The sequence below is a fragment of the Ambystoma mexicanum genome, chromosome 4q (genome assembly GCF_040938575.1).
Source record: "Ambystoma mexicanum isolate Mex_15411 chromosome 4q, UKY_AmexF1_1, whole genome shotgun sequence".
Taxonomy (NCBI): domain Eukaryota; kingdom Metazoa; phylum Chordata; class Amphibia; order Caudata; family Ambystomatidae; genus Ambystoma; species Ambystoma mexicanum.
This window is the reverse complement of record NC_090928.1, coordinates 539,313,828-539,339,550: the sequence shown is the minus strand read 5'-3', so window position 1 is coordinate 539,339,550 and position 25,723 is coordinate 539,313,828. Positions and strand designations below refer to the sequence as shown.

The 25,723-nt window shown below is 50.6% G+C and overlaps 1 protein-coding gene across 1 annotated transcript in view; it reads right to left on the bottom strand.

Annotated features, from left to right (window-relative positions):
* Positions 1 to 25,723, bottom strand: part of ECT2L (epithelial cell transforming 2 like) — a 2,055,529-nt gene that overhangs the window by 153,685 nt on the left and 1,876,121 nt on the right. The window contains exon 21 of the mRNA XM_069608104.1: positions 2,361 to 2,449. Within this exon, the coding sequence (XP_069464205.1) occupies positions 2,361 to 2,449 (89 nt within the window). The remainder of the gene's footprint in view (positions 1 to 2,360; positions 2,450 to 25,723) is intronic.

Below are 25,723 nucleotides of genomic sequence, written 5' to 3'. Positions count from 1 at the left end.
GGCAACAGCAATGACAAGAGCGCCGAGTTACTCAGGGGCCAACAAGGCTAGGCAGCTGGCTCGGAAACACAGGAAGTTTCCTGAGCGAAATGTGTGGCCGTTGCAGTGCAAGAGCTCACCCCTCCTGCAGACCAAGGGGCATTGCGCCGGGCCCCATGTAGTAGGCACCTCCGATGGAATGGGTAGGAAGGTAATAGTTTATGACCCCACCAGTTCAGGGGTTCTGCACCCCCAGTACACTCCCGGGGGGGATCACTGCGCAGTCCGGTGCCTCAGTGGCAAAATCCAGTGAGGTGACCAGTGGGCAAGCCCTCCTGTGGCCCCCGCCAAGGTGGGCAGTCAAGAAGGTTCCCGGGCGGAGCGGAAGGCCTCTCAGGGCTGCAAAGCTGGAAGATGGGGGCCAGAGTGGCAGTACCGCCGGTGGCACAATGCGGGCACCACCACCCTCCGCACCTCACCTGGCGTCCAGGGGTCCGTGTCCCAGGAACATGGGCCGCAATGTCCAGGGGGCAGCCAGGCACCAGCCCAGCCACCGCACGCCCCAGCGATGTAAGTGCCTCAGAGCCAGCACGCAGGCAAGGAGATGGGGCGCACTCCGGTGCAGGCCCCCGCGGCGGCCTCCCGCGCAACAGCGCACCCCGGAGGGGGGCCGCCGCAGCCGATGACAAGGTCCCGCTCCAGATGCCCAGCGCCAGGCACAAACCGCAGGCCCCCAGCGGAGACGCACCATGCAGGCACCGGGTCTTGCGGTCGCCAATTGCCTCAGTAGAGAGCCGGCAAGGAGGAGGAGGCAGAGGGCCGACCGCGCACGGAGGGCCCTGCAGGCTGCCAGTCAGCTGGGCGAGGAGTCTCGTTTTCAGGTTTCCCGTGGCCAATTCGGGCTGGAATCGAAGCGAAGCAGGCAGCTGGAGCACAATCGTGATTCCTCCTAATGTAGGGCTGCAAAGTTGTCAGAAACCGCAGTTGTAGGCAGATTTTTGGCCAGGCCGCACGGAGCTCTAAAGCTAAGTAGCCATCTTGGGCTGCTCAACAGTGCCACTTAGGTGTTGGTACTTAGCTACTAAACGATGGCACACTCCCACAGGATTAGGCCCTTTATCATAGGTGGTCAACAATCCCGAGTTTACCCCGGGCAAACATGCAGCAGCATTTACAGCTTGGACAGCGGGGGGCCTGAGGGAACTTCGACAACGTTTCAACGGCGGGACCCCGCTCACTTTCGAGGAGTGCAAACATGGGTTCGAAATGCAGGAAGGGGAAAGGTTATCGCCACCTTCAACTGCGACTCTGGGAGTCACACCTGATGGTTCGACAGAGGGGTACTGAAGCCCTGAATGCTTTAGAACGTACACACTTGGCAGGCAGATCCAAGGGCAGAGTCTTAGGACTTTATAATCTGCTAGACAGCTTAGACCCACAAGAACGCTTCCCTTACATCGTGGGATGGGAGGGAAATTAAAGAGAACTTGTGGCATCACATCTGGGAACAGAACCACAGGGCTTCTAGGTGTACCATGGATATGGAGTGCCAGCTCAAGCTTTGTTACTAATGTTATTACGCCCTAGACAGACTCCACTGCATGGCTCCCTCGTAACCTGAGAATTGCTGGAGGGGCTGCCAGGAAAGCGGTACCTATTTCCACATGCAGTTGCAATGCCCTAAAGCCCAATCCTACTGGAAGGAGGTTCTATCGCATGACTGACCTCTGGACACGTTGATTGTCTTATTGGGGGACTGCAGGGATGGGCTTTATCCTTTGATGGATCGCAAAGCCAGGTTGCTTACTTATCTTTTCCTTGCGGCCAAAATCGCCTTAGCCCGGAACTGGAAGACTACAGACGGGCCGGTGTTTGGCATGTGGTGGGGGAAGATATGGGAGATGCTGGCATCGGAAAATATTACGCCCCTGGCAGAAGGAAGATACTCTTCCTACGTGGCTACCTGGCTTCCCTTTATAGAGTATACGCGCATAAGACCAAGCTATATAAATACCTAGCTCTGCTTTAGGCTTGGACACGGACCTTGGCGCCGCCAGCCAATATGTTCAGGCAGTGTATAATAATCCTATGTGTGTATGCTGATTCATTATGTTTGTTTGTCTATAATTCATGACATCCGTTCACGCCTATATTTGTCTTACTGTGCTGTCTCCCATGTCCCTCAAAACCTACAAATAAAGATGTTTTAAAAAAAAATGAAATGTTGAATAGAATTGCCTCAGCAAAGAAAGAAAAGGACAATCTATTGAACAGTGGCAAGCAGTGACAAAATTGCTAGTAACAAAAACAGGAAGTCGTGACATATGTCTAAAACTTTAAAAGCATTTTCAAAGCTTACATGCAGTCTCCATTTTGTTTACCTCAGTGACGCACTGATTTCTTCATTTCGGCAGCTTAGCAGAGCAACATCCTGTACTCTAATTAAGTGTCTGTTGGCTTCCAGTAAATTCTGTAACCAAAACAATTTCATATTACATGTTGGTACCAATCAAGCTATATTGTCATTTGCACACATTTTAAAACCTATGTTACACTTTTCTTGACTACTGAGAAATAAACAAACTTTAAAGCAGACTAGAACCGCACACTTTTAAAAAACCTGTATAAACTACTAACCATTTTACGCATTATAAACTTTGCTGGAAAAATGAAAAAAAAACAGGCTGCTCCTAATTTTAAGGCAAAGAGTTTTTGTTTTATGGGTGCTGCAGAAAATGATATATGCATAGCAAGGTCACAGAGTAATGGCGCTAGCCCGTTTTACTTTATATGGGACAGTTGCTTACTCTCAGTTAACTACCCATCAGAGCATATACCTCTATACATACGTATGACAATACCGCCCTGCAACTAATAATTAATGGAGATGTCCATCATATATGCTAGTTCCTCAAGCTCAGTGCTTGTGAGGCATGTGTTTTGACTCTATTTGCCTTATTTGCCTCATTTGTGTTATGTTGTGGGAGTGACTAAAGGGGCTATGTGTTACTAGCCTTCAAAAAAGATACATTAAGCAAAAAAGAAGGTTTGCTGGCAACATGAGGCTGCCAAGTGTTTTTAAAGAGCAGTAGGTTTACCAGGTCTGGAGGATAAGTGTGGCTTGTTGATGTGAATTCCACAGAATCCAATATTAAGATATCATTCCAGATTATGAAATGGCTTATTTGCACTGTACCCACTACATTGTGGAGTGAATGGGCACCCTTTTGCACCACAGGCATTGTATAGTACTGTCACCCTGCAACAAACTATGCTTACTCTATAACTGTTCACGTGGCAGATTTGAACATATTAGTGAAGGTATTCGCTTTCTAATTTGTGTGCTTTGGGAGACATTGGGCCACCGCTGGAAGGCAAATGTAGCAGCACAATGTAGCTGCAATTGCAACTCGTGACATGGGAGACATAGTTGGTAAAGGCCTGCTGGCCCTCTGACCCTAATCCCAATCGTGGGGTGACGAATGCCAATTGGTCGTTGATTCAACACAAATTATTTTCACCTGGTGACCGTTTTCTTTATTCTCTACGGGCAATGGTCATAACCAGACAGATCCACTTGCATAGGGATCATGCCCATATTTGCTCAAGAGTATGGTGTACTGTAGTGCCCGTTCATGACAGACAAACCGTTATAGCAGTTATATAATAGGCTGCAAAATGGCTCCACCGGTTCGAATGGCCACTTTCCTCTACCCCCTAACCTTTCACCTCATAGTCTTAATTTTTACAGTTATTTTGGACTTATATGCAAAGACCTCAGATGCTTTGGCAATTCCAGGATTTATCCTTGGTGGGTGTATTGGAGAAGCTTAAACACACCCAATCCAACCAGGCTACAAACTAGATCTGACTGCTTGACTGCATCTCAAGCTCATCACGCAACCAATGGCACTCCCACCAAGTACGCGTAACTGGTGGTACCAGATCTGTCAGCAACAATTCACCTCTGAAGTTACCCGCCTTTCAGCCCATCATAGCTAATTTTCTGCATCTTCTAGAGAAGTTGAGTGCTCATGGAACCAACCATGAACACAAATGCCCACCCTACCTCACTTCGTTTCCTTACCTACCCCTCATAATGCGTGCTTACTGCTCCTGCTTTCTTCAATTCCCTCAGAACCCACCCCCCTTATCTTCTCACCACAAAGTACTTGAAATCAAGGCATGGGCACACTAGGCAATATCCACCTGGACAATCCTCAGTACTGAGAGACCACTAGAGTGGTAACAGGCACAGTATAAATTCCTACTACAATACATAAGACATATTTACTTACTAACAATGTACTACAGTTTATGCATAATGGAAAGGACAGGCTTGGGTCACTTTCTCGTGGTTGCTACTTCACAGACCACTTTCTTGCAACAGAAAAGTAAAAAAGGGGACTGGGTAACTGGTGTCCCACCCATGAACAGACAAACCATTCCCTATTTAAAAAAAGGGTGGTAACAGGGGTTTCCCTTGTGAAAGGACACTGCTGACGAAGCAGCACTCAACGGACATGTTCCTAAGCATTCTGCAAAGGCGGTGCTGGGAACATGCAAGACATTAAATGAAAAGGTGAGAGGAGGCGTGGGGGAGTGGCAGGGAGGGACGGAACAACCCATGGGGCCCAAAAAGCCGGATAGGTTATAGGAAAAGAGGGAAATGCCATTCCTGTTATTATGGTGAACACAAATTATGATTTCTATGGCATTATCGAAGAAGCTAGGTTAATTGCAAATTCTAACATCTGCTTAGCCATGTTGAACTAAATGACTACTCAATTCGACACAATATACCTTATTGACACAATATACCTGATTGAAGAGGGTAGTAGAGCGCCTTTTAGTCAAATCCCCCTTAATTGTAAAAGAAAGCCCATCACAAATCTAGAAGGCTTATAATATTTTGGTGAAGACTATTTCTGAAATCACGCTTCATCCATATACTTTCATTTATTCTTCTGCAGTAGTGCCACAAAAACATGCTTTTGTGACCACATCTGAACAAGATTTCTGCCTTTGCTAATGTCACCAATACATTGGATTTCATATGAGACTTCAGTTTCTGATGTGGCTTTTAGGGTGGCCTCCATGCAGTAGAATGATTAAGAAAGTGCTATTAAAAGAGCTACCATAACCTCCGCTTGAGCACACCAACCAACCAGCACACATCTCAGATTAGATCTTCACAAAAGGGATTATCCCTCCACCCATTCTAGATTATGTTTTAAGACCACAAATTACTGTCTATCCCTAAACGCTCACACCACCGGCCATACAAAAAGTGAGTTCTAGTTGCTTCAGCCATGCATAGGTTAATTGCCAATAAATTGAATGCACCAATTTTTTAAAGTTTAAAGTTTTTATTTATAAAGTAAAGTCAAGCCAACGTTTAAAAAGCAAATAAGCACTATACAGAATGGGGGTGGGGTTTACACAATGTGAGATGCCAAGCAGAAACAACGAGAAACAACGAGGCACAGACTACAGAAAATGTTAACAGGCAGACAAGTGGATGAATAGAGGTTCCATGTAAATTCATCAGAATAAGCGTAAAGGGTTTTATTAAACAAAAGTACAACGTAAGACTATTGCATGGAAATTGGTTCAGGATGGCTGTAACAAAGATTCTTGGGAAAAGTAGTCTTGAACACTGGAGTATAAAGTAAGCATAGCAAACAAAAAGGCATTCAGAATGTTCCTGACAGCAAGATCTCCCGTTTAAAACGCTATAGCATTCAGTCTTTATCACTTCTTCTGGGGACCACAAGTTCTCTCAGCCTCGCTCAGCATTTGGGGCTTCCACCCTTTCCACCCTTTGTCAAGTGGACATGGTGCTCTGCTCACCTTCCCCACCCAGGGAAAGGGTGCCCAGCTCACAAGTTTGCACCTAAGGTTAGAGTGTCCTGCACTTCCCCGAGGTATACGGTGCACTGTTCATTAGTCTGCACCTAGGGATATAGTGCCCTGATCACTCTCTCCTAACTGTAGCACACCACTCTTCTGGCTTCACATGGCTCACCTCTTCTGCTACACATCCCTTCTTCTGTGGCCAAGGTCACTGTGATGCTGTGATATTACCAAAGGCTTCTCTGCCAGATCAGACCATTTCTTTTTTTTTTTTTCCAAATATATTTTTATTGGTTTTGTACATACATTGCATCGAGTGGCTGCGAGTACATAAAGAGCGCTGCAGGCAGCGCGGTTGAGCTTAGAGGTGCAAGTAGTAAAACAACAAGGACCACGTCCTTCAAAACAAACAACAATAATAACAGGTCAGAGGGCAGTTCAAGGGGAGAAGCAAGCGATTAGTCTAGCCCTGGTGGGCAGTGATGGGTTACAGGCGGGCGAAAAGGGGATCCTTATATATTCTTTAGGCATTGAGTCATGCGCGGGCAGCGGCGAGCGTCAGCTTATCCTGGCCTTGATGCCTCATTCCTGGGTTTATTAGCCGGCGGGACCCTAGGCCAATCTGTATTCCAGCTCTGCGTTGTCCCCTTTATGTTTATTCAGTTTTGTCCATCCATGGCAGGGAGGGGGGTTGTCGTGCTAAACCTGGGAATTTCTGGGTGAAATCCATAAAGGGAGCCCATGTTTGGGAGAATTTGTCTCTATTTCCGAACCGGAGGGCAGTTATTTTTTCCGCTGCGATTATGTCCCAGCATTTCGTCCACCACATTTGTACTGCCGGGCCCTCTGGGTTTTTCCACAGCCTAGCTATGGAGATTTTTGCGGCCGTCAGCAGGTGGGAGCATAGCTCTGCTCTGTGCCCGGAGAGGGGGAATTGGCCCTCCCCGCATGATCCCAATAGAGCGATGCCCGGGTCCCATGGGATAGTGAGTCCTGTGATTTTATTGATGTGATCCAGCACTGATTTCCAGAATTGAGTAGCCTTGGGACATGACCAGAACAGATGAAAGAGGGTGCCTTTGTCTGGGCATCCTCTCCAGCAAGCCGGGGGAATCGTGGGGTTGCATTTATTGAGTGTCTCTGGGGTCCGATACCACCTGAAGCATACCTTAAATGCCCCTTCCTTGTTGGAAACGCACTTCGAGCTTCTGTTTGCTCTTGCCCAGATGTGGTTCCACTCCTCCAAATCGATAGACCTCCCAATGTCATTTTCCCACTTTAGCATATATGGCTCCTTGCGGGATGGGTCCGTTCTGTCCAAGAGCTTGTAGAGGATGGAGATTCTTCCCTTTGGCGGGGACCCTGTGAGGGTGAGTTCCAGGGCCGTGAGGGCTCTGCTTCCGTGGCGCTTAATCTCCCTGCCCGAGAGCCAGTGGCGCAGCTGGGTGTATCTGAATCTCTCGCTCTCCGGCACGTCGAATTTCGCCTTGCAGGCCTCGAAGTCCAGGGGGTTTCCATCTTCATAGAAGTCTTGTATTCTCTCCAGTCCTCCATTTTTCCATCTCCTGAAATTCCTGGGATTACAGCCCGGGGTGAATTCTGGGTTTCCCCAAACCGGGGTGAGTGGGCCCGTCGTGCCGCGGAGGTTCCACAGTCGCGCCGCTTTCTTCCAACTCCTTACTGTATATTCAGTTGCCGCCAGGGGTCCCCTGCCTTCATTAGCGCTGAGTTCCTTCAGGTGTGGCAGCGAGGTTATCGGGCTTGGACTCCAGGCCTCCTCCAGCTCCAGCCAGCGGGGTTTAGTGGTGGCGGGGAGCCAAGCGAACGCCGGCGAGAGCTGTGCGGCCAGAACATATCTTGCAGCAACGGGCGCTCCCAGACCTCCCGTCTCCCGACTCCGGAGCATGACCCTTCGCGGGATGCGCGGCTGTTTCCCCTCCCAGATATAACTCATGATGTTCTTTTGTAGCTTCTGGATCTCCTGCTTCGGAATTGTGGTGGGTATGGCAGCGCATTGGTAAAGGAGTCTAGGGATGAGGTTCATCTTCAAGGCCGTGATTCTTCCGAACCAGGAAATCTCCTGCTTTTGCCAGCGTATGAGATCGACTTTGAATTCTTTCAGAAGTGCCGGGAAATTGGCTCTATACAATCTGCTGAAAGCACCGGGAAGCTGGACCCCCAGATACGGGAGGTTCTTTTTGGCCCAAGGGATCTGGTATTCTTTCTCCAGGTTTGATAATAGCTCGCTAGGTAGGTTGATGCTTAGTGCTGTAGACTTGGTGAGGTTAACCTTAAAACCTGAGGCTTCCCCGAATTCTAGCAGTTCCTTCCATAGGGCCTTCATGGATTCCTCTGGCTTGGTTAAAGTGAGAAGGACATCATCAGCGTACAGGGCGGCTTTATATGTTTGGGACTTGATTACCAGACCTTGGATCCCTGCATTGTGGCGAACCCTGATCGCGAATGGCTCCATGGAGAGGGCGAATACCAGGGGGGATAGGGGGCAACCCTGTCTAGTGCCTCTTGAGATTTTGATCGTTTCGGACCTGACTCCATTCATCTTGAGGCTGGTGGAGGGATGTTGGTAGTTAGCTAATGTCCATTTTATGAAGTTTGGGCCGAAGCCGAAATGTGAGAGTGAGTTTCGGATGTAGCCCCAGTCAAGCATATCAAAGGCTTTGTGTGCGTCCAATGATAATACCATCAATGCCTGCCCCCTCCTGTTGGCAGAGTCGATGACGTTGATGGTTCTCCTTATGTTATCATGGGTGCAGCGACCGGGTATGAATCCCGTCTGGTCCGGGTGGATAATTGAAGGAAGCAAGGGGGCCAACCTGTTCGCGAGGGTTTTGGTGAAAATTTTTGCGTCATAGTTCAAAAGGGAGATAGGTCTGTAGGAGGCGCACTGGCTCCGGTCCTTTCCAGGCTTCGGCAGTAGGACGGTTATCGACTCTTCCATGGAGGGGGTGGTCGTGCCTGAGGATAGGAATGAGTTGAATAGGGTAGCCAGGTGGGGAGATAGGATATATGAAAATTTTTTGTAGAATTGGGCTGTGAGCCCATCCGGGCCAGGGGTAGAATTTTTCAGTTTAGTTATGGTTTCACTGACTTCTTCTGCCGAGAAGGGGGCCTCCAGGGCCTCAAGTTGCGGGCATGGAACGGCGATTTGCGCTTCTGCCAGATATTTAGCTTGTGCTGTTTCGGCCGTGGGAACACCCGACATGATCGTTCTGTGATGAGAAGCCATAATTTCAATTTTCTCTTTGATAGAGTAGCGGAGGGTCCCTTGCGCATCAGCGAGGCTGTGGATGAGGTTTCTTGTTTGTAGCTTTTTTAGTTTGTGGACCAGGAGCCGGTTTGCTTTGTTGCTGTGCACATAATAAAACTGTTTAGTGTACGTTAGGGCCCTGGCCGCTTTGTCGGCCAGATGCATTTCTAGGGAGCGCTTCGCCCTCTGGAGCATGCGGCTCGCTTTCCTGTTCGGGCCACGTTTAAGGATGCTTTCCGCTTCTGCCACCTCCATTTCCAGTGCGTCTTGTTGAAGCTTGCCACGTCGTCTGAGTCGGGCTGTGCAGTCGTTCGCCGTGCCCCTGATGACAGGTTTCATGGCGTCCCAGATCGTGGCCAATGAGGAATCTTTGGTGGTGTTTTCCCTGAAATAATTTTGGAGGGCTTCCGCAATTTCTTTTCTGATTGTGATGTCCGATAGAATGTGATCTTGCAGTTTCCATTGCCTCTGGGGTGGCTCCGGGAGGCATGATACCCTCAAGTTCAATATGACTGGAGCATGGTCCGAGAGGGCTCTAAGCCCGATTTGGATGGATTCGACGCAGGGTATAAGGATGCTTGAGATCAGGAGCAGATCGATCCGTGAGTGACCCAGGTGCACGTGGGAGAAGAAAGTGTAGTCCCTTTTCCCCATGTTGGCCAATCTCCACACATCTATAGTGTCGGTTTCCCTTAAGAATTCTGCCATGGCAAGGGCCTTGCTGAAATCCTCTTTCGATGGAGGGAGCGATTTGTCCAGGTATGGGTCGGGGGTTAAGTTGAAATCGCCCCCTATAAATACGCGACCTTCAGCGAAGGCAGCAAGTGTTGGTAGAAGATTCCGGAGGAATGTGCTTTGCCCGGTGTTTGGGCAATATATAGCGACGATGGTGATGGGTAGTTCTACCAAGAGGCCTTTTAGCAGGAGATAACGACCCTCGGGGTCACGCTTGGTGGTTATATTGGTTAGGGGCAAGTCCCGGCTTAGTAGAATGGCAACCCCTCTCTTCTTAAGATCCGCAGAGGCGAAGAATCTTTTGGTGTAGCGTTGAAAGGTTATGCGGCGTTCGTCGCCTTTGAGAAGATGCGTCTCCTGCAAGCAAATAATGTCGGGTGCCAGTTGGGCGAGTCTATGCTCCACGGACTTCCTTTTTCGGGGGGAATTCAGACCCTGAACGTTCCAGGTCAGGAACGAGATTTCCTTATCCGGTTGAGACATTATTGGATGGGTTCGAAAACGACTTTACCCTGCATCTTTTGTATTGCGGCGCTGGGAACCCCACAGGTTCGGCAGGCCCTCTCGCCACTGCCCCGGAGCTACCGAGCAGGGAGGAGAGCGCCCCGTCAGGTTGTATTTTGACTTTTGTTTCCCCCTTGCCCCCCGCCCGAGCCCCCGCTCCAGCTCCCCATTTCCCCCCGACCAAGGAGAACCAGTAACATAAACTAGAACAGAACCAACAACAACAAACAAATAAAGGTATCCAGACCAGCCTTCTACCAACAGGGCTGTCGGCTGGGCCACAGTCGCCATCTGTGTCGGAGACCAAGGGGTCTCATTCTGTAGTGGTGAAGATCTCTCAGCTCAAGAGAGCGCGCTGCGGGCTGCCCCGGCCAACGAGCTTGTTAAGTTGGAGGATCGCTCCACAGTGACCCGGATGGACTGGATAATTGTGAGGCTCCGGGTTTAAAGTCTGGGCTCCCAGGGGGCGGTCAGGCGGCTGCTGTAGAGCTCTGATGAGGATAAGCTTGGAACTGGGCCGTTCAAGCTCTCAGTGGGTATTGGTGTTTTTCCCCCTTGCCAGAGGGCCGCGCATCCTGCGCCGACCAGCCACCTGGGACCAGGAGCGAAGAGTCCCCCCCACAGCCCCTTCGGGAGAGCGGGCCGGGCCCCTTGGGGCCTCCTCCTCCGTGTCCGGGTTCATAAATGCTACCGCTTCCCGTGGAGATGGGATTTGCTGAGGCTTTCCATCCCAAGTGAAGGAGAGGCCCAAAGGGAAGCTCCAGCGATATGGGATCTTGCGTTCCCGTAGCCAATCCGTCATGGGTTTAAGAGCTCTTCGCTTGGCTAGGGTGGGTGCAGCTAAATCTTGAAACAGGGCTATCTCCGAGTCGCGGAAGTGGATCTGACCCATGGCCCTGGCCTCCTGCATAATCTCCTCCTTGAGCTTGTAGAAATGGACCCTGACCAGGACATCAGCCGCCCCGTTGGGCCTCTGCCTGGGTCTAGACCTATGTACTCTGTCCAGCTCCAGGGGGGAGCCATCAGGGAGGGTGATGATGTGGCGGAGGAGATCAGAAACATAGGATGGGAGATCCTTCTCCGAGACTGCAGCTGGGATTCCCCGGATCCTGATGTTGTTTCGCCTCGAGCGGTTTTCGGCATCCTCTTGTCTAGCCTCCAGAGCCTCACACCTGCACTCCAGGGCCCTAATCCTGTCCGCCCCCTCTCCGATCTCAAAGTTCTGCTCACATAGTGTAGTCTCAATCTCCTCGGTTCTTGCCTCCACCTCCCCCACTCTCTTGTCCAACTGGGCAATTTGGGTCTTGACTTCTTCAGTGCCCTTCTGGAATTCCCTGGTGAGGGCCGATAGGAGGTCATGGAGGTCTGCTTTCGTGACCGCCTGTGATGCTTGGTCATCAGGGGGGCCATTCCCCGCCCCAGCTTCAATACGCTCACCCCTCTTGCTTTTTTCCCCCCCAGTAGGCATGGTTAATAGGGTGGAAATGTCAGTCTGCTTGGCGGCTTTGCCCGATTTGGACATGGCAACTAGGACAGAGGCGGGGGGCAACCAGCCGGGCCCGGAGGGCAGCAGAGCGTCCAGGTGGGGCGAGATGCGGCAGGTGCCGCCTTACCTTGTGGCAGTGACTTGGGAAGGCTGTCTCCCCCCTCCAGGAGTGAGCCAGGAGCGTGTGGCGAAAGAGAGTCCAGGAGCCCAGAGGTGCGGGGCAGGAGCTGATGGGTGCCCCGGCGTGAGCCCAACCCGCAGGGTTAGGAGCGTGGGGAGACCTTCGAGCAGGCCGAGTCTCCTGTCTGTGGCTTCAATGCAACAAGGGGGGGAGGCGTTCCAAAGTTATTGGGGGGCCCGACGGCCACCACCTGGGCCGCGGCGGGCAACGGAGGAGGGAGAGCTTTGGGTGCGTTGCTGATGCGGCGTGAGGGGGGGGGTCGTCAAGTGAGAATATCCCCTGGGAGCTCTGTTGAAGGATGCGGCCTCTGTGGGCCCTGAGGCGAGCCGGCCCGTCCACACCGGGCGCCGTTCGCCCGCTGTATGTTGGCTGTTGAGGGGGAAGGACAGACCTCGGCAGGGGGGTGCAGCTAGAGGAGACTCGGCGAGGAGTGTCCACGTCGCAGCCCCTGGGCGGCTGTTACATTAGGGCCTCTGTCCGGGTCCAAAGCTGGCGGCTTTACGGAACGTCCCGCGGGGTCGCTGGCCTGGGGACTGGGTCCAGGATGCCGCCCCCGCCGAAGACAGGAGGCAGAGTCTGGGCTTGTCCGGAGGGCGGGAGGGGGGAAGCGGGGAGGCCCACGGTCACCTCCCGGGCGCGCCGGCCCCAGCGGAGCAGTTGGAGCAGTAGCCGGAGTGCGGGGCTGAGATGAGAAGGAGGACCGCCGATTCCACCAGACCCCGGAGCAGGGGAGGTGGGGGAGGGGCCAAATCCCACGTCGAGTGCAGAAGGGTCCCGGAAGGATGCCGGCGAGCCTCAGGGGCGACGCCGGAGCTAAGTTGCTGTCTCCCGCGGGCCGAGTTCCGCACCTGGAATGCTCCGCCTCCCACCCCCAGGCCCCGAGATCAGAGCCGGGCTTGGGAGGAGGCCGCCATCTTGTCTCCCGCGTCCTCTCGGTGCTTCGCGGCCGGTGGATCTATGCGATCCGCATTAGTAGGGCTTCGTTATGCAGCCCAGGCATGCCGCAGCGACTCAGCTCTCGGTCGCAGTCGGGCAGATCGAGAAAATCTGATGTTTACACGGGCATTTTTGATGGCGACGTGGCACCAGCCGGGAGCTCTCACAGAGCACGTCCGACTGCCATGGCTCCAAGCCACGCCCCCGATCAGACCATTTCTAAACATCAAGAATAGTGCCACAATAGGGAGAGCTACCATTCTGTCTCGCTTGGATTATGGGAACGCGTTAATGCTTGGCGCCAGCAACAACTACCTGAAACAATGCCAGGTTATCCAGAATAATGCTGTCAGGTCCATCACCAACAAATCTAAACGTGAACACACCACCAAGGACAGAAATGATCTCCATTGGTTGGCAGTGAAGGAATGGATCCTGTTTAAATCACTGACCCTAACCCACCGATGTCTCTATGGCACGGCGCCAGCATACCTCAGGAAAAAATTCAGCTGGTATGAGCCGAGCCATAGTTTGAGATCCGCCAAACAAGGACTGATCAATCCCAGCCTTCCAGGTAAAGCCACTGGTCTCGGCCGAGCTTTTCCGAGCCTGACGACTTCCCACTGGAACAAACTGCCTTGCAGCCTTAGACTGGAAAGCAACATCCAACTCTTTAGGAAGCAATTGAAGACCTTTCTCTTCAAATAATTAGGCAACTACTACACCACATCATGTTGCCATCTTTCTGCTCCTCCTCTCTCTACTCTCTTTTTGTGTCGTCCCGTTAATCTTCGTCCTTGTGTCTTTTTTCGTGCCCTGATGCTTGCGAGCTTCGGCACGTTACAAATAAATAAATAAAATAAAATAAAATGCTGGAAATGCCTTATGGATGGACAGGACCTCCTGTCCATGTCCTACCACTTCTCTGTGTTCGTTTTCTCTGTTTTCTGCCACTGAATGCCTGTGAGCCTGATTGGCTTCCTGCCTGCATGAATGAATGCCCTACTGTGTGATTGGCTGGCTGAGCCTGGTTTAGGCAGAGCAAATGAGGGACAGATGTGAATATCTGGGGACCTCTCACTTAGTTCAGTAGCTGAAGTTGAAGCTTAGCAAGAAGGAGCTGCTCCTTGAAGCCCAGCTGGAAGAGAAGTTTGCTGATATATTTCTTCAACAATCGGAAAGCTGTCATGTCTCCCAAGGACTGATCCAGAGAAGACCTGCGAAGGAGACCTCTCCCCGAGCTACAAGGGCCCATCGTGCAAAACTGCTACTCTTCATCGAAATATCCTGGAAGCCTGTCCTGTGTGCCTGCCATCTGGAGAAGGGGTCTTTGAAGTCCAGAGGAGGAATGCCGGACATCTCAAGCCAGAGAAGTCCATTAATGTCACCTAGGGTCCGGAGGTGTGTTTTGTGACCGCTGGAAGCCGTTGCTGTCTACCGCACAGAAGAGGGGTACTCTGGCATAGTGCTGCTGGACACCGAGAGCTGCGAAAGTTCCAAACTGCCTAAGAACATTTGAAAGGACATCCTTGCAGTCACCACTGACTACATTTACCCGCAGGAGAGAGCCTATAGTTGTTGGGTGAAGTGGAAGGTCCGCTGGTGGGTTTCCCGCCACCAGAAGCTATTGAAGTCATCCCAAGGGTCCAGACTTGATGAGGGTCCCAGATCCACTTCTGTGGTCGAGTCCATGTTGCCAGAAGCCGTCCAGAGGTCTGTGCTGCAGCACTGAAGAACCGAAAGCCTTTAAGGAGACCACAGCACGTTTCTTCTTCACAGGACTTCTACAGTCAGACAAACCGTTGACCAAAGGAGAGCACTGCGAAAAAGCCAAACTGCTGCCATTCCAAAAGACCTTGGTTCCTTTTTATTGTTGGACTCAGCATCCCAGTGGCTCCTTCTTCCAAAGGGGGTCCATCCTCGTAGGGAATCGTCGAGTAAAGCCGAGAAACTCTGCAACTTCCCCTGCCAAGGCACCAAAGGTACTGTGACCAGCAAGAGCATCTTCTAGCCTCAGGAGTCATCCAGGGGTCCCAGATTCGTCTTGGATCCTGTTCTCTTGCGGTCTCTCAGGTACTTTGGGGTGGCAGAACATTTTAGGGAAAGCACAAGGATGTTGAACAATATTGGACTGAGCTGTAAAAGACAACATAAGTTACTCCCTAACCTTTCTATTACAGGTTGCCCCGGTGGGGGGATCCTCACTCAGAATGACTTGTCCAGTCTAAAGAAACCATTTTGCCACTGTTCATAACTAACCTGCTTTTCTTTCCTATTCTATGCTGGTTACAACTTATTTAAGAATTCACCTGCTATTTATAACTGTCTGCAGTTCTTACTGAAATTAAGTAGTATGTGGTACCACATAAGAGTGTATAGATTTACAATTTTCTTGAATAAGTATTCCATGTACAAAGTGTTATTATTTATATGTATATTTGGTAGAGGTAGCAACCTTATTTATATAAAGAGTTATCACCTAACAGTGTATGGACATTCCTTTTTGGGGGCTTTGGGGAAACACTGTACTTAAGAAGGTACCTGCATCACCGCCTTAAAGCTTAAGCCTGGCTGCTCGCCACGGTTACCAAATTGAGAGCCTTGCTGGGGTTGTTCTGTGCCTTTACCCTACCATATAGGGGGTAGAAGTACAGATACTCCCCCCTCCAGTCTTAACAGTCACACACTCTGTCTCTGTCACTCTCTATCTATCTCTCAACTCTCCCTTCTCTTGGGTCCAGGGACACGTTCTTTTGGTCACATAGGCCTCTTCCATCTTCTCACTGAAGCCTACCACTTTTCTGGAGTACCAGGAGCTCACCTCTACTCACAGGAGCATACCCCTCTCCTGGGGTTCAAGTGCATCTTCTCTGCCTCACTGGAGCAGACTAAATTTTTGGGGCTCAGGTGAACTCTTCTGGCCCTGACTGGAGCACACTCCCTTTTCTGAGGTTCAGGGGATGCCACTCTCCTTCATTGCAGCAGACTCCACTTTTGGAGATCATGGGGGCTCATGGGGGAACGCCTCTCACCGGCGCAGACCATGGACTATGAGTACTCTAGCCACTACAGTGAGTAACTTTAATTACTCATACGTTCCGTCCCCTTTCCTCCATCCTTGTGGGTGATTCCACCGAACAAGAACAGGTAGAGCAGTGAAAACCTGCCTCATATCTAGGAAGAAGCAAAAATGTTCTTCAGAACTGCCTGACCGAACTCAGCATCGCACCATCAGCTGATATTCAGTGAATAGTGCTTACAGAAGGCCGACGGAGTGGCCCAAGTAGCCGCCCTGCTGATGACATCCCAAGAAGCATTTTTCTGAGACGCGACTGCTGTGGCATTAGCTCTGACCGCATGGGCATGAATCCCCTCAGGAACCGGTTTACCCATGGCTGTATACGCCTCCGAAATGGCCTGGATTATCCAACTTCCTGAAGGACTTTGCCTGAGAGAGATAGAACTTGAGGACTCTCTTGAGGTCCAAGGAATGTAAAGCCCCTCTGTCTCCGACTGTGGATTCAGAAAGAACAACGGCAGGCAGATTTCCTGATTCAAATGGAATGGAGAGACCACATAGGGCAAACAATTTGGACGAGTGGGGGGCGCTACTGAGCGGCAACAGCAATGGCGGCCTGAATGTGAGGCTCTGCACTCAGCAACATCTTCTTGCTGCCCTGTATTCTGGAGTCAGCAAGTAGTGGCAGCGGGCGTGCATTGTGGAGCGGGTCGGGCCGACTTGCATATGCAGCGGTGACCGTATTCTGGATTTCTATCTCAGCAATCCGATTGCAGCGTTCAAGCCGTGTCCTGGGCTGGCACTGCCGCGGGCTCCTGGTGGGTGCTGTTTCTAGTACCCCCCCAACCCCACGGCTTGATGGCAGTCCGCAGTTACTGGGGGGCAGTGTAGTGGAAGGCGGCCGGCTGTTCCTGGTAGCCCTTAAGCCCGTGCGGCGGGCTCCTGCAGTGCTCCGGTGCCTGGACCCTGCTGTGGCCTGCTCTGGACCCAGCCACTATATCCTGGCAAACGCCGAGCGGGAAGGGCCGCACCGGAGGACTTGCCACGTAACTGGAGGCTGCCTGCGGTAAGGCTGGGGGCTGATCTGCACTCATTACTTATCGGACTACGTAGCTGCAAGTGATGCATACTACAGCACCAAAAATCCTCAGACAATTTAATAATATATTTTTGAGCAGTGGAAACCTACTCTGCATAGGTTGTGACAGTGCTGCTGTTGTCATTTAATTATCAGGAAATAAGTATTTTCATTTGGCAGAGTCTTAGATAACACTGTATCCTGTGGCATAGGTGGACCACGATTTTGACTGAGCTATACAGACATTATGGAACGCATTTAATCATCACTTATAGATGTCAGAAGGACTGAGTTGGATTTGAATGCAAAAGAAAGTCCTTTGTAGGAACAGGCGCCACATTTCCCATTTGGTCCCCTGATGCCCGACTGTGATTGCATCTACAATGCTACCAGTGAGACGGCAGGAGCACTGGTCCATTTATTAATTTCTCTTTTTTTTCTTCTGATTTGGGGCCAGCTTCTTTATCTCAGTTCTGGGCATCACGTGGGTGGAGGAAAATAGTAGGTCCTAACCTTACATTTTGGGATTGGGGCCTAGTACCTGCTGGAGCCTTGCCCGATTGTCAGTCCAGGAGGGGATTTGTGAGCCGTGCCTGGCCAGATTTAGAGGCTGTCTATACTGGTTGGGTGGGGTGCAGTGTGGATACTGGTGCATTGGTGCGTCAGGAACATCCTTACAGTATATTTGCCTTGTGGTGGGACATACTTGCCTACACACTGGACAATGACAAAGGGGGCTGCAAAAGGCATGGCTCGATTGAGTCCTTTGCCAGCACTCCTAGCAAAGAGACGCACACCACCTCTACTACCGAGCCTGCCCTGTCGGGTGCTATGGCGGTATCTGCGGGGATGTAACCCCTCATGGCAGAGAAGCAGTTTGGATGGCGTCTGGTTAGGGCTATATTATGCCATCAGGTCATGCTATGCCAGGGTGCAAACTCAGGCCCACAATTTGGGATGTTTTTTGGATGTTAACAGAAGTTAACATCAAGCTGGATGATATTGTCACCAACATCAGCTCCGTGAAGTCCAGAATGGACAAAGAGTGGGCGTATTTACGAAACTGAGACAAGGTTAGGGCAGCTAGAAGGTAGAATCCTCTCTCATGATCAGCTTTTGAAGGGGGTCACAAAGGAGCTCACTGCAGTCGCGCTCTCACCAAAATAATATTTACATTGTTGGTGTCCCGGAGGCAGCAGGAAGGGGCCTATGGAGCAATTCGTTGGGGGGCTCCTGAAGTCATTCTTCGCGGAGGTGGAATTTTCTGCACACTTCTTGGTGGAACATGCACATCGAGCTTTCATGCCTGCTCCTCAACCTGAATTACTGTGACAGGGATCACACATTGCGACTGTCTAGGGAGAGAGGTGCTCGCTCAAATTTGAATCCAGCACCATACATGTATATCCAGATTTTTCAGCTGGGGTCCAGGCTGCCAGGTGATCTTACGACTCTGTGAAGCGGCTGTTGAGGGAACGACAGGTCAAGTACGCCATCCTCTTCCCATTCAAGCTGCAGATTCTACATGGCGGCAGGGCCCATTTCTTTGAGACTCTCGGGGACGCTTTGCAGTACATCGAGGCTTGCATTCCTCCTCCGGGGTGGTCGACCTTGAACAATACGTGACATTGCGCAACTCCTGCATGGTGATATTCATTGAGGGAATAGGCCCTCCAATTGTAAAATGCCTTCTGGCCATGCTGTCGCTTTGCAGTATGGCGTTCATGTGTGCTGGTGCAACGGCGGAGTGCTGATCCGGCTAGTGCATTGCTTATGCATGCACTATGCATGTACTTTAATTCTGTACTGAGTGGTTCTCTTATTTTGTGTTGAGTTGCCGCTTGCACCGTTTTCCTTGAAGGTTCAACATGGGATGGTTGCAGGGTGACACTGTCCGGTTGGTGTGGACTGTGAGGGTGGGTGTGGGAGGGGGTGTTAATGTTCAAAGTTGGACAGACGGAGTGGCAAACGTACTATGGCGACATGGGATGTTATGAGGAATGAGATGGAATGAGGTGATGGTGCATGGCAGGCCCTGACAATGTGCGGACTGGGGAGCCAGTCACCTTTTTTACGTGGAATGTACCCGATTAAGGTTAGGAAGCTCTTAGCCTATATTGCCAGGCATCAGTCTACCATTCTTATGCTACATGAGAATCATGCAGTGGCGAGTACCCATGAGGTGTTTGCCCCGAGATGGGGTAGCCAATGCTATTATACCAATTACTCCTCTCAGGCTACGGGGGTCCTCACCCTTATTCACCGCTCAGTCCTGTTCCAGGTCATGAGTAGTAACGTCGACCCATTGGGACGCTATGTGATAGTGTGGGAGAAGCTATTTGGTAATGAGGTGGGGCTCATAAAAACCTATGGCCCCAACATTGAGAACCTTGGTTTCTACAGCTCCATCTTTGACATCCTCGCTCAGGCCCCTGCCACCACCATGTTTGTGGGTGGGGTGGGATTTCAATACCATCCTTAATGATGTCCTTGATAGGTCATCCACAGCCCCAAAGGCGGGGTCCGCCTCTGTACGGTCACTTCTGCACATTATGAACCAGCTGCGCATCTCTGATCTCTGGCGCTGTCTACATTCTGTGGCTAGAGAGTATACTTATTATTCCACTGTACATGACACAATGTCCAGAATAGGCTATTGGCTTTTGTCTACTGAGTTGGTTTTCAAAGTGCGCAGTGTGAGATCATGCCGAGTATGTTGTCTGACTATTCCCCGGTTGTCTTGTCTATACTTTTCCACTCACATGCCATCATCTATTCTGCTTGACCCTAGGTTGACGGCTACTCTTCAGGAAAAAATGGACAAATTCTTCCACATTAACACAGGTTCAGCGTCCCGGTTTATTCCAAGGTATGGGAGGCATTTAAAGTTTGGATGCAGGGGAATTGCTGTTGGTAACAGCGGGAACCCTCAAGTTGGTCAGGGCTGAGTTGGGTGAGGTGTAACGGCAACTCAGGCAGCTAGAAAACAAATATGGTATGTCCAAGGATAGAGCATTACAGGGTGTGATTAAAGGAAATGTGTTGAAGTTCCAAGACCTTGCTGCAAAGGCAGTGAAGTATATGGCCAAACCTATGAAAGCTAGAGTGTTGGGGAATATAGGTAAAGTAGCAGTTGCTACCAGGCGATTCTTTAATCTTGCTTGTATCATTTCCAAAAAATGTATCTTTCGCCATTGAAAGTCAGCACATGCCACAACCTGCGAGGAGGGGCACTAATGAGAGGGAGTAAGCATTCATCGTGATGGTGACCCCGGCCTGCCAACCTAAGGACATTTGGGCGCCATTCTGTGCATATTTGTCTCGTGAAGGGAGTCAGTCAGCTGAGTAGTGGGTAGCACTTGGGGCGAACATTGTGATGGACTGCCTTTTGTGGGCAGTATATCATGGGTCTGGTCTTTGTCTATGATGAGCTGTTCCCCGATTATATCATGTTGCTATTTGTTTGCATTTGTATTCAACAATGCCATGCTGTCTGTGTTTTTGTTGAAAATAAAGTTTTTAAAATAAAAGAAATAAAAAAAGTTGCTGATTGCGCAAGATGACCTTGTTTTTATGGAACGTGGTGAAGAGCTTGCATGATGACAACGCCTGCAGCTTGCTGACCATGCACCCAGAAGTGAGCGGCACCAATAGCACTGTCTTTAGTGTCACTAGTCGGATGTCCACCAAGGCCATCGGCTCAAAGGGCTTGCGCTGTAAGGCGGCAAGAACCACATTGAGGTCCCAGACCGGATGTGGTCTGTGGACCAGAGGGAAAAGCCTGGACAACCCCTTGAGGTGGGCCTTAAAAACTGGGTTGGCTGTTGAAAAAACCTATTTTGGAGCATTCTTGTAGGCTCCAATGACCGCCAAATAGGTGCGGCAGGTATCCACCTTCACGTACGAATGAGCCAAATGTGCGGAGAACGCCAGCACATCGTCCAAGGATCAGGAGATGGGGTCCAGCCCCTTGTCGCCAGCCCAGTGGCAAAACCTAGTCCACTTGCTCTTATACTGGGATCAAGTAGACTGCCTCCTGTATGATATCCCAGTTGTCATCCGAAAACTGAGCATGCCAAAGTCTCAGCTCGTCAGGAACCAGGGCCAGCCTGTTTGGGTCCGGCTGCTCCACCGCCCCACCCTGCTGTGTCAGGAAGCCCCTGCTGCAGACCAGGAGACGGACAGGCCCCCGGGAGCACAACTGCAGCAGATCTGAGAACCAAGCCCTCGAAGGCCAATGGGGAGCAATCACGATGAGGCTGCAGCTCACCGACGCCCGGAATTTGCAGAGGGTCAGCTGGAGCATTGGGGGAGGAAGGAATGCATAACACCTGCGGCTGTGCCAGCAGAACTGAAAGGTGTCTCCCAGAGACCCCTGACCCCATCCTGCCCATGAAGCAAACCGGAAGCACTTGGAATTCAGAGGAGATCCGAATTAAGTCCAGATGCAGAAACCGCTAGCACTGGAACAGGGGCAACAAGGAGCTGATGTGCAACTCCCACTCATAGATGTTGAATCCCAAGTGGCTCAGCTAGTCCGCTTCTGCATTGCTGTCCCCCGGGAGGTGGACCTCTGAAATCCAAATCCCCTCGGTCAGGGCCAATTCCCAGATTGAAACTGCCTCTATGCACAAGTGGGGACGGGGGTGCCACCCTGCTTGTTCAGGTAAAACACTGTTGTGAAGTTGTCCGTCCTGACCAGAATCGTCTTGTCCCTGATGAGGAGTAAAAAAGCTTTGAGTTCCAGGCCCACTGCCCTGAGCTTGAGCAGATTGATATGCAGGAGGGCTTCTGACCTGGACCATGCCCCATGGATCGAGTGGCTCTCTAGAGTAGCCCCCCAGGCCGAAAGGGAAGATTCCGCCATCACCACCAGAGTGGGCTCTGGCCGGGTAAAGGGGGCTCCCACTGCCACATTGCCGTCCAACAACCACCAGTGAATATCGGGGAGGAGGAGCGAGGGTATTGGCATCCTGTCCGACTGAGACCCTGTCTCCTGGTCCCAATTGGCCGCCAGGTGGAGCTGGAGGCGTCTCATTTTGAGGCGGGCGTGCTGCACCATGAGCATGCAAGATTCCACCCTCCGCAGGAGGTGCTGGAACCACCATGTGGAGGTGGTTGAGTTGGTCAGAAAATGCCCTATCGCCTTGCGGAGGGAAATGAGCCTCTCGCGCGTGGGGAGCACCTGCTCCACAGCCGTGTCCCAGCGCACCCCAAGGAAGACCAAATCCTGGGCAGGACCCTGAGACTACTCCGGCCTTCAGGAATCCACGGCCCACCTCAAGTGCATTCGGCACCCACAATCCAGTAACCAATTCAGGATTATCTACAGCACCCCACTGCTATTGCAGCAGCAGGTAAGCTGTACATGTGATGTATCACCATGGCATTATTAAGTCTTTATTTAGTAATTTCCTTGAATGACTCAACTTCCAGAGATCCTTACAAGCCCTTATCTCATCCACAGATATTACGGACAACACCGCAACTGGTGTCCATCCTGATGAAGGCCAACACACAGACAGGCTCCAATCAAGCCCTATTTGGCCGAAACAAACCCGTGTCGATCCCCTATGACAACTGTGAAACCCCCGTCTCGTGTATGTTCTGTAAAAACTGTTGTGTACACCCTCTGTTAACCACGCCCTGGACTACTCACCGTCCCGGGTGCACCGTGTTAAACTGTAGGTTTTTCCTACCATCATATGTGATTGTGCCCTTATGTGGAGTTTTTTACCTCAATATCATAGAGGTTGATACTCACCTTGTATTACCACTGAATATAATCACTCCTGTCCATTGTCTATTTCTCTCGTGCTTATCGAAAGTACTGTCAAGTAAATACAAAGTCACCAAAAATATGATGTGTTTTTTAAAATAAATGTATATGTTCAGAACCACACAACCGCTTATAGGATCTCTCATCCTGATTGTTTTCGATATTTATACATGTGCCATGCATCCATGCAGTCCTTCTCATCTTGACTCCCAGGTACAGCCCTCTGCTGGCTGTGTCGATGTGGGAGACCGAAGACTCCATGAGGTCCTGCGCAAACGCCCAGGCGTCCGCCAGGAGGGCCTTGAATGAGACCTGCCTGTCCACGGATGGGGGGGGATTCGGCAATGGCCTGCCACAAATGCAGCCCTGGGATGGCGTAGCATTGTTTGCCCAAAGACTCAAGAATCTAGTTCTCCTTGGACAGACAAATGGACGTGGCTCCCGCGGAGGAAGACAACTAAGATGACGATTTACAATACAGCGATGCTGCAGCCACCACTGAAGAGTGTGGCTGAGGGTGGGAGGCCAGGAGGGCTGGTTCCCCATCAGTCAGCCTGAACCTGCTATCTAATTTCTTGGTCATCTGGGTGTTGGCCCTGGGCTTCTCCCAGGCCTTTCTCGCCTCCTGCAGGACATTCTTCTGGAGCGGAATCCCTGAACGGCTCTTGGTGCGCTTGCCCAAAACCTCTGCTAGCACTCTTGACTCCTGGGGGGCCTCCTCTGGCAGAGTTTACAAGTAATTGTAAGAATTGACTCCCCATAGTTCTTGCTACCCCTCAGGGGCCAGGGTTCCTGGTCTCAATGGAGTCGCAGTTGTCAAAATCTGCATCTCATTCCCTTCCCTCCTGCCTTCCAAGCATCCACCATCCCTCTCCTCCTCCTCCCACCTTCTAGTACTACCCTTTTTCCAATATCATCCCTTACACCCCCTCACAGGATTGTATGTCCTCTGAGGAGTGTAGTTCATTCAGCAGTTGACTCCAATCCATCTCCACCCCATCCTCCATCTCTGCGCAGTGTGTCTTCTTTAAGATTTCCCATTCCGCCATTCCCCATCTGCAGACATCTTCTAGCCACTGTCTTAAGGTCGGCCCATGGGGTTTCTTCCAAGCTATGGCTACACTCCTTTTAGCCAATACTAGCATGAACTGGGCTAATCGCCTCCGCCCTTTGTGACCCCTTCCACTTGGCAATATCCCCCACAAGCACACTCTCTGCGTGCATTCAAATCTGGAGCCCAGCAACCCATTAATTATCTCGATCACTGCCTGTCAATAGCCCCTGATCACAGAACATTCCCAACATCATATGCCATATCCCTGCCTGTCCAGTCCCACATCTTGGGTAGTCTGCGCTTAAGGAAACATTCATTGCATGTAGTTTCACTGGTGTCACATATACTCGGTGCAGGACGTTATATTTTATCAGCTGGAACCTCGCATTTCTCAAGGTCTTTCAAATATGTTCCCACATTTTTCCCCAATCTGCTTCCGGGATCTGGTCCCCCACGTCTCTTTCACACTTGCCTTAACTGCTAGTTCCTTCACAGGGAACAATTCCCCTATTGCTTGGTAAATCCGGGAGATTTACGTACGTGTAACACATTGAGACATGTCAAGCTGCACAGCCTCTTGGTCACCACAATACCTCATTAGCAGCCGCTTTTGACATGCTTTTCCTTTTGTTCTGGAAGCATAGTGCTGGTTAGGCCTGAACTCTGTGCATGTCGGATATCATGTGAGTTTGTTGGTGGCCCAGTCAGGTTCCTGAATGCATGCCACATGCTTTGAGGTTGCGGTCAAGTTTGTTTGCCACGGTTTGTGTCAGTGTTATTGAGATCTCGAAGGAAGCAGTGTCGAGAAGTGTGGAAGACTGGAGGGTTAGTTTGTGGTTACTATTGGGTTTGCTTGAGGGTAAGCCAGGGGGAATTGCCACAGGTGCCTTTCCTTTATTTAGTTCAGAAGTGCATAATATATGGCAATGGGTAATGGTAAGCATTTGGAATGTAAAATGTTGTACTTGGACAAATCACTGGGTGTAGAATAGCATAATATCATCATAATATTGCAGACTATTACTTACTGGCATCTGTCAGCATGGTAATGGTTTGTGGTCACGACGTGGATGGCTGTGATTTGGAGTGTGGCTGGCTATGTCAGTTGCTAGTAGTCGTTCATTGCACAGCCACATTGTGTCATCCTACACGTAAGACTAGGTAGAGCTGCAGTTGGAATATATGTGAGGTATCAGTGGGCAGTAAGAAGGAAGGCCACAGCCAATTGATTACAAATTGTGGGCCTGAGTTTTCACCCTGGCATAGCATGACCTGATGGCATAATATAGCCCTAACCAGACGCCACAAGGCATAGCAATGCACAAAGAGGTACCTCAGCCTCCTCCTCACATACCTTCAATTGAACTTGGCTGACATCCCTCACTTTCGATCTGCCATTGTCAATCTCTCTCTCTCGCTCAAAAACACACTCACCCTAATTTGTTTAAAGTGCAACATAGGGTGCGGATAGAGGGACACCATGTTTTTTGTAGGTTTTACTGTATCAATAAGAGATTCTTTGCATGGAGCGGGAGTCAGGGCAGACAATTTGCTGAGTATTCCCTGCTCTCTGTTGCTGGTGGAGAGCCAGAGATGTCCACAGACTATCTGCTTTTTTGCATTTGCCAATTGCAGACAAAGTCTATAGGGATCCATTTTAATTCCTGCCAGCATATTTTTCATGGCACCTGCCATTATTGATCTGTCTTAAAACCCTCTACAAAGTAATTCTGTAATCCTTTCCAATTTTACCAATGTTGATGTCCCCAAGTAACGTTATTTGGTATTATTTTATAATTAATACTGCTATGACGCAATGAGGCTGAGGTGTGGGAAAATCCTACATAT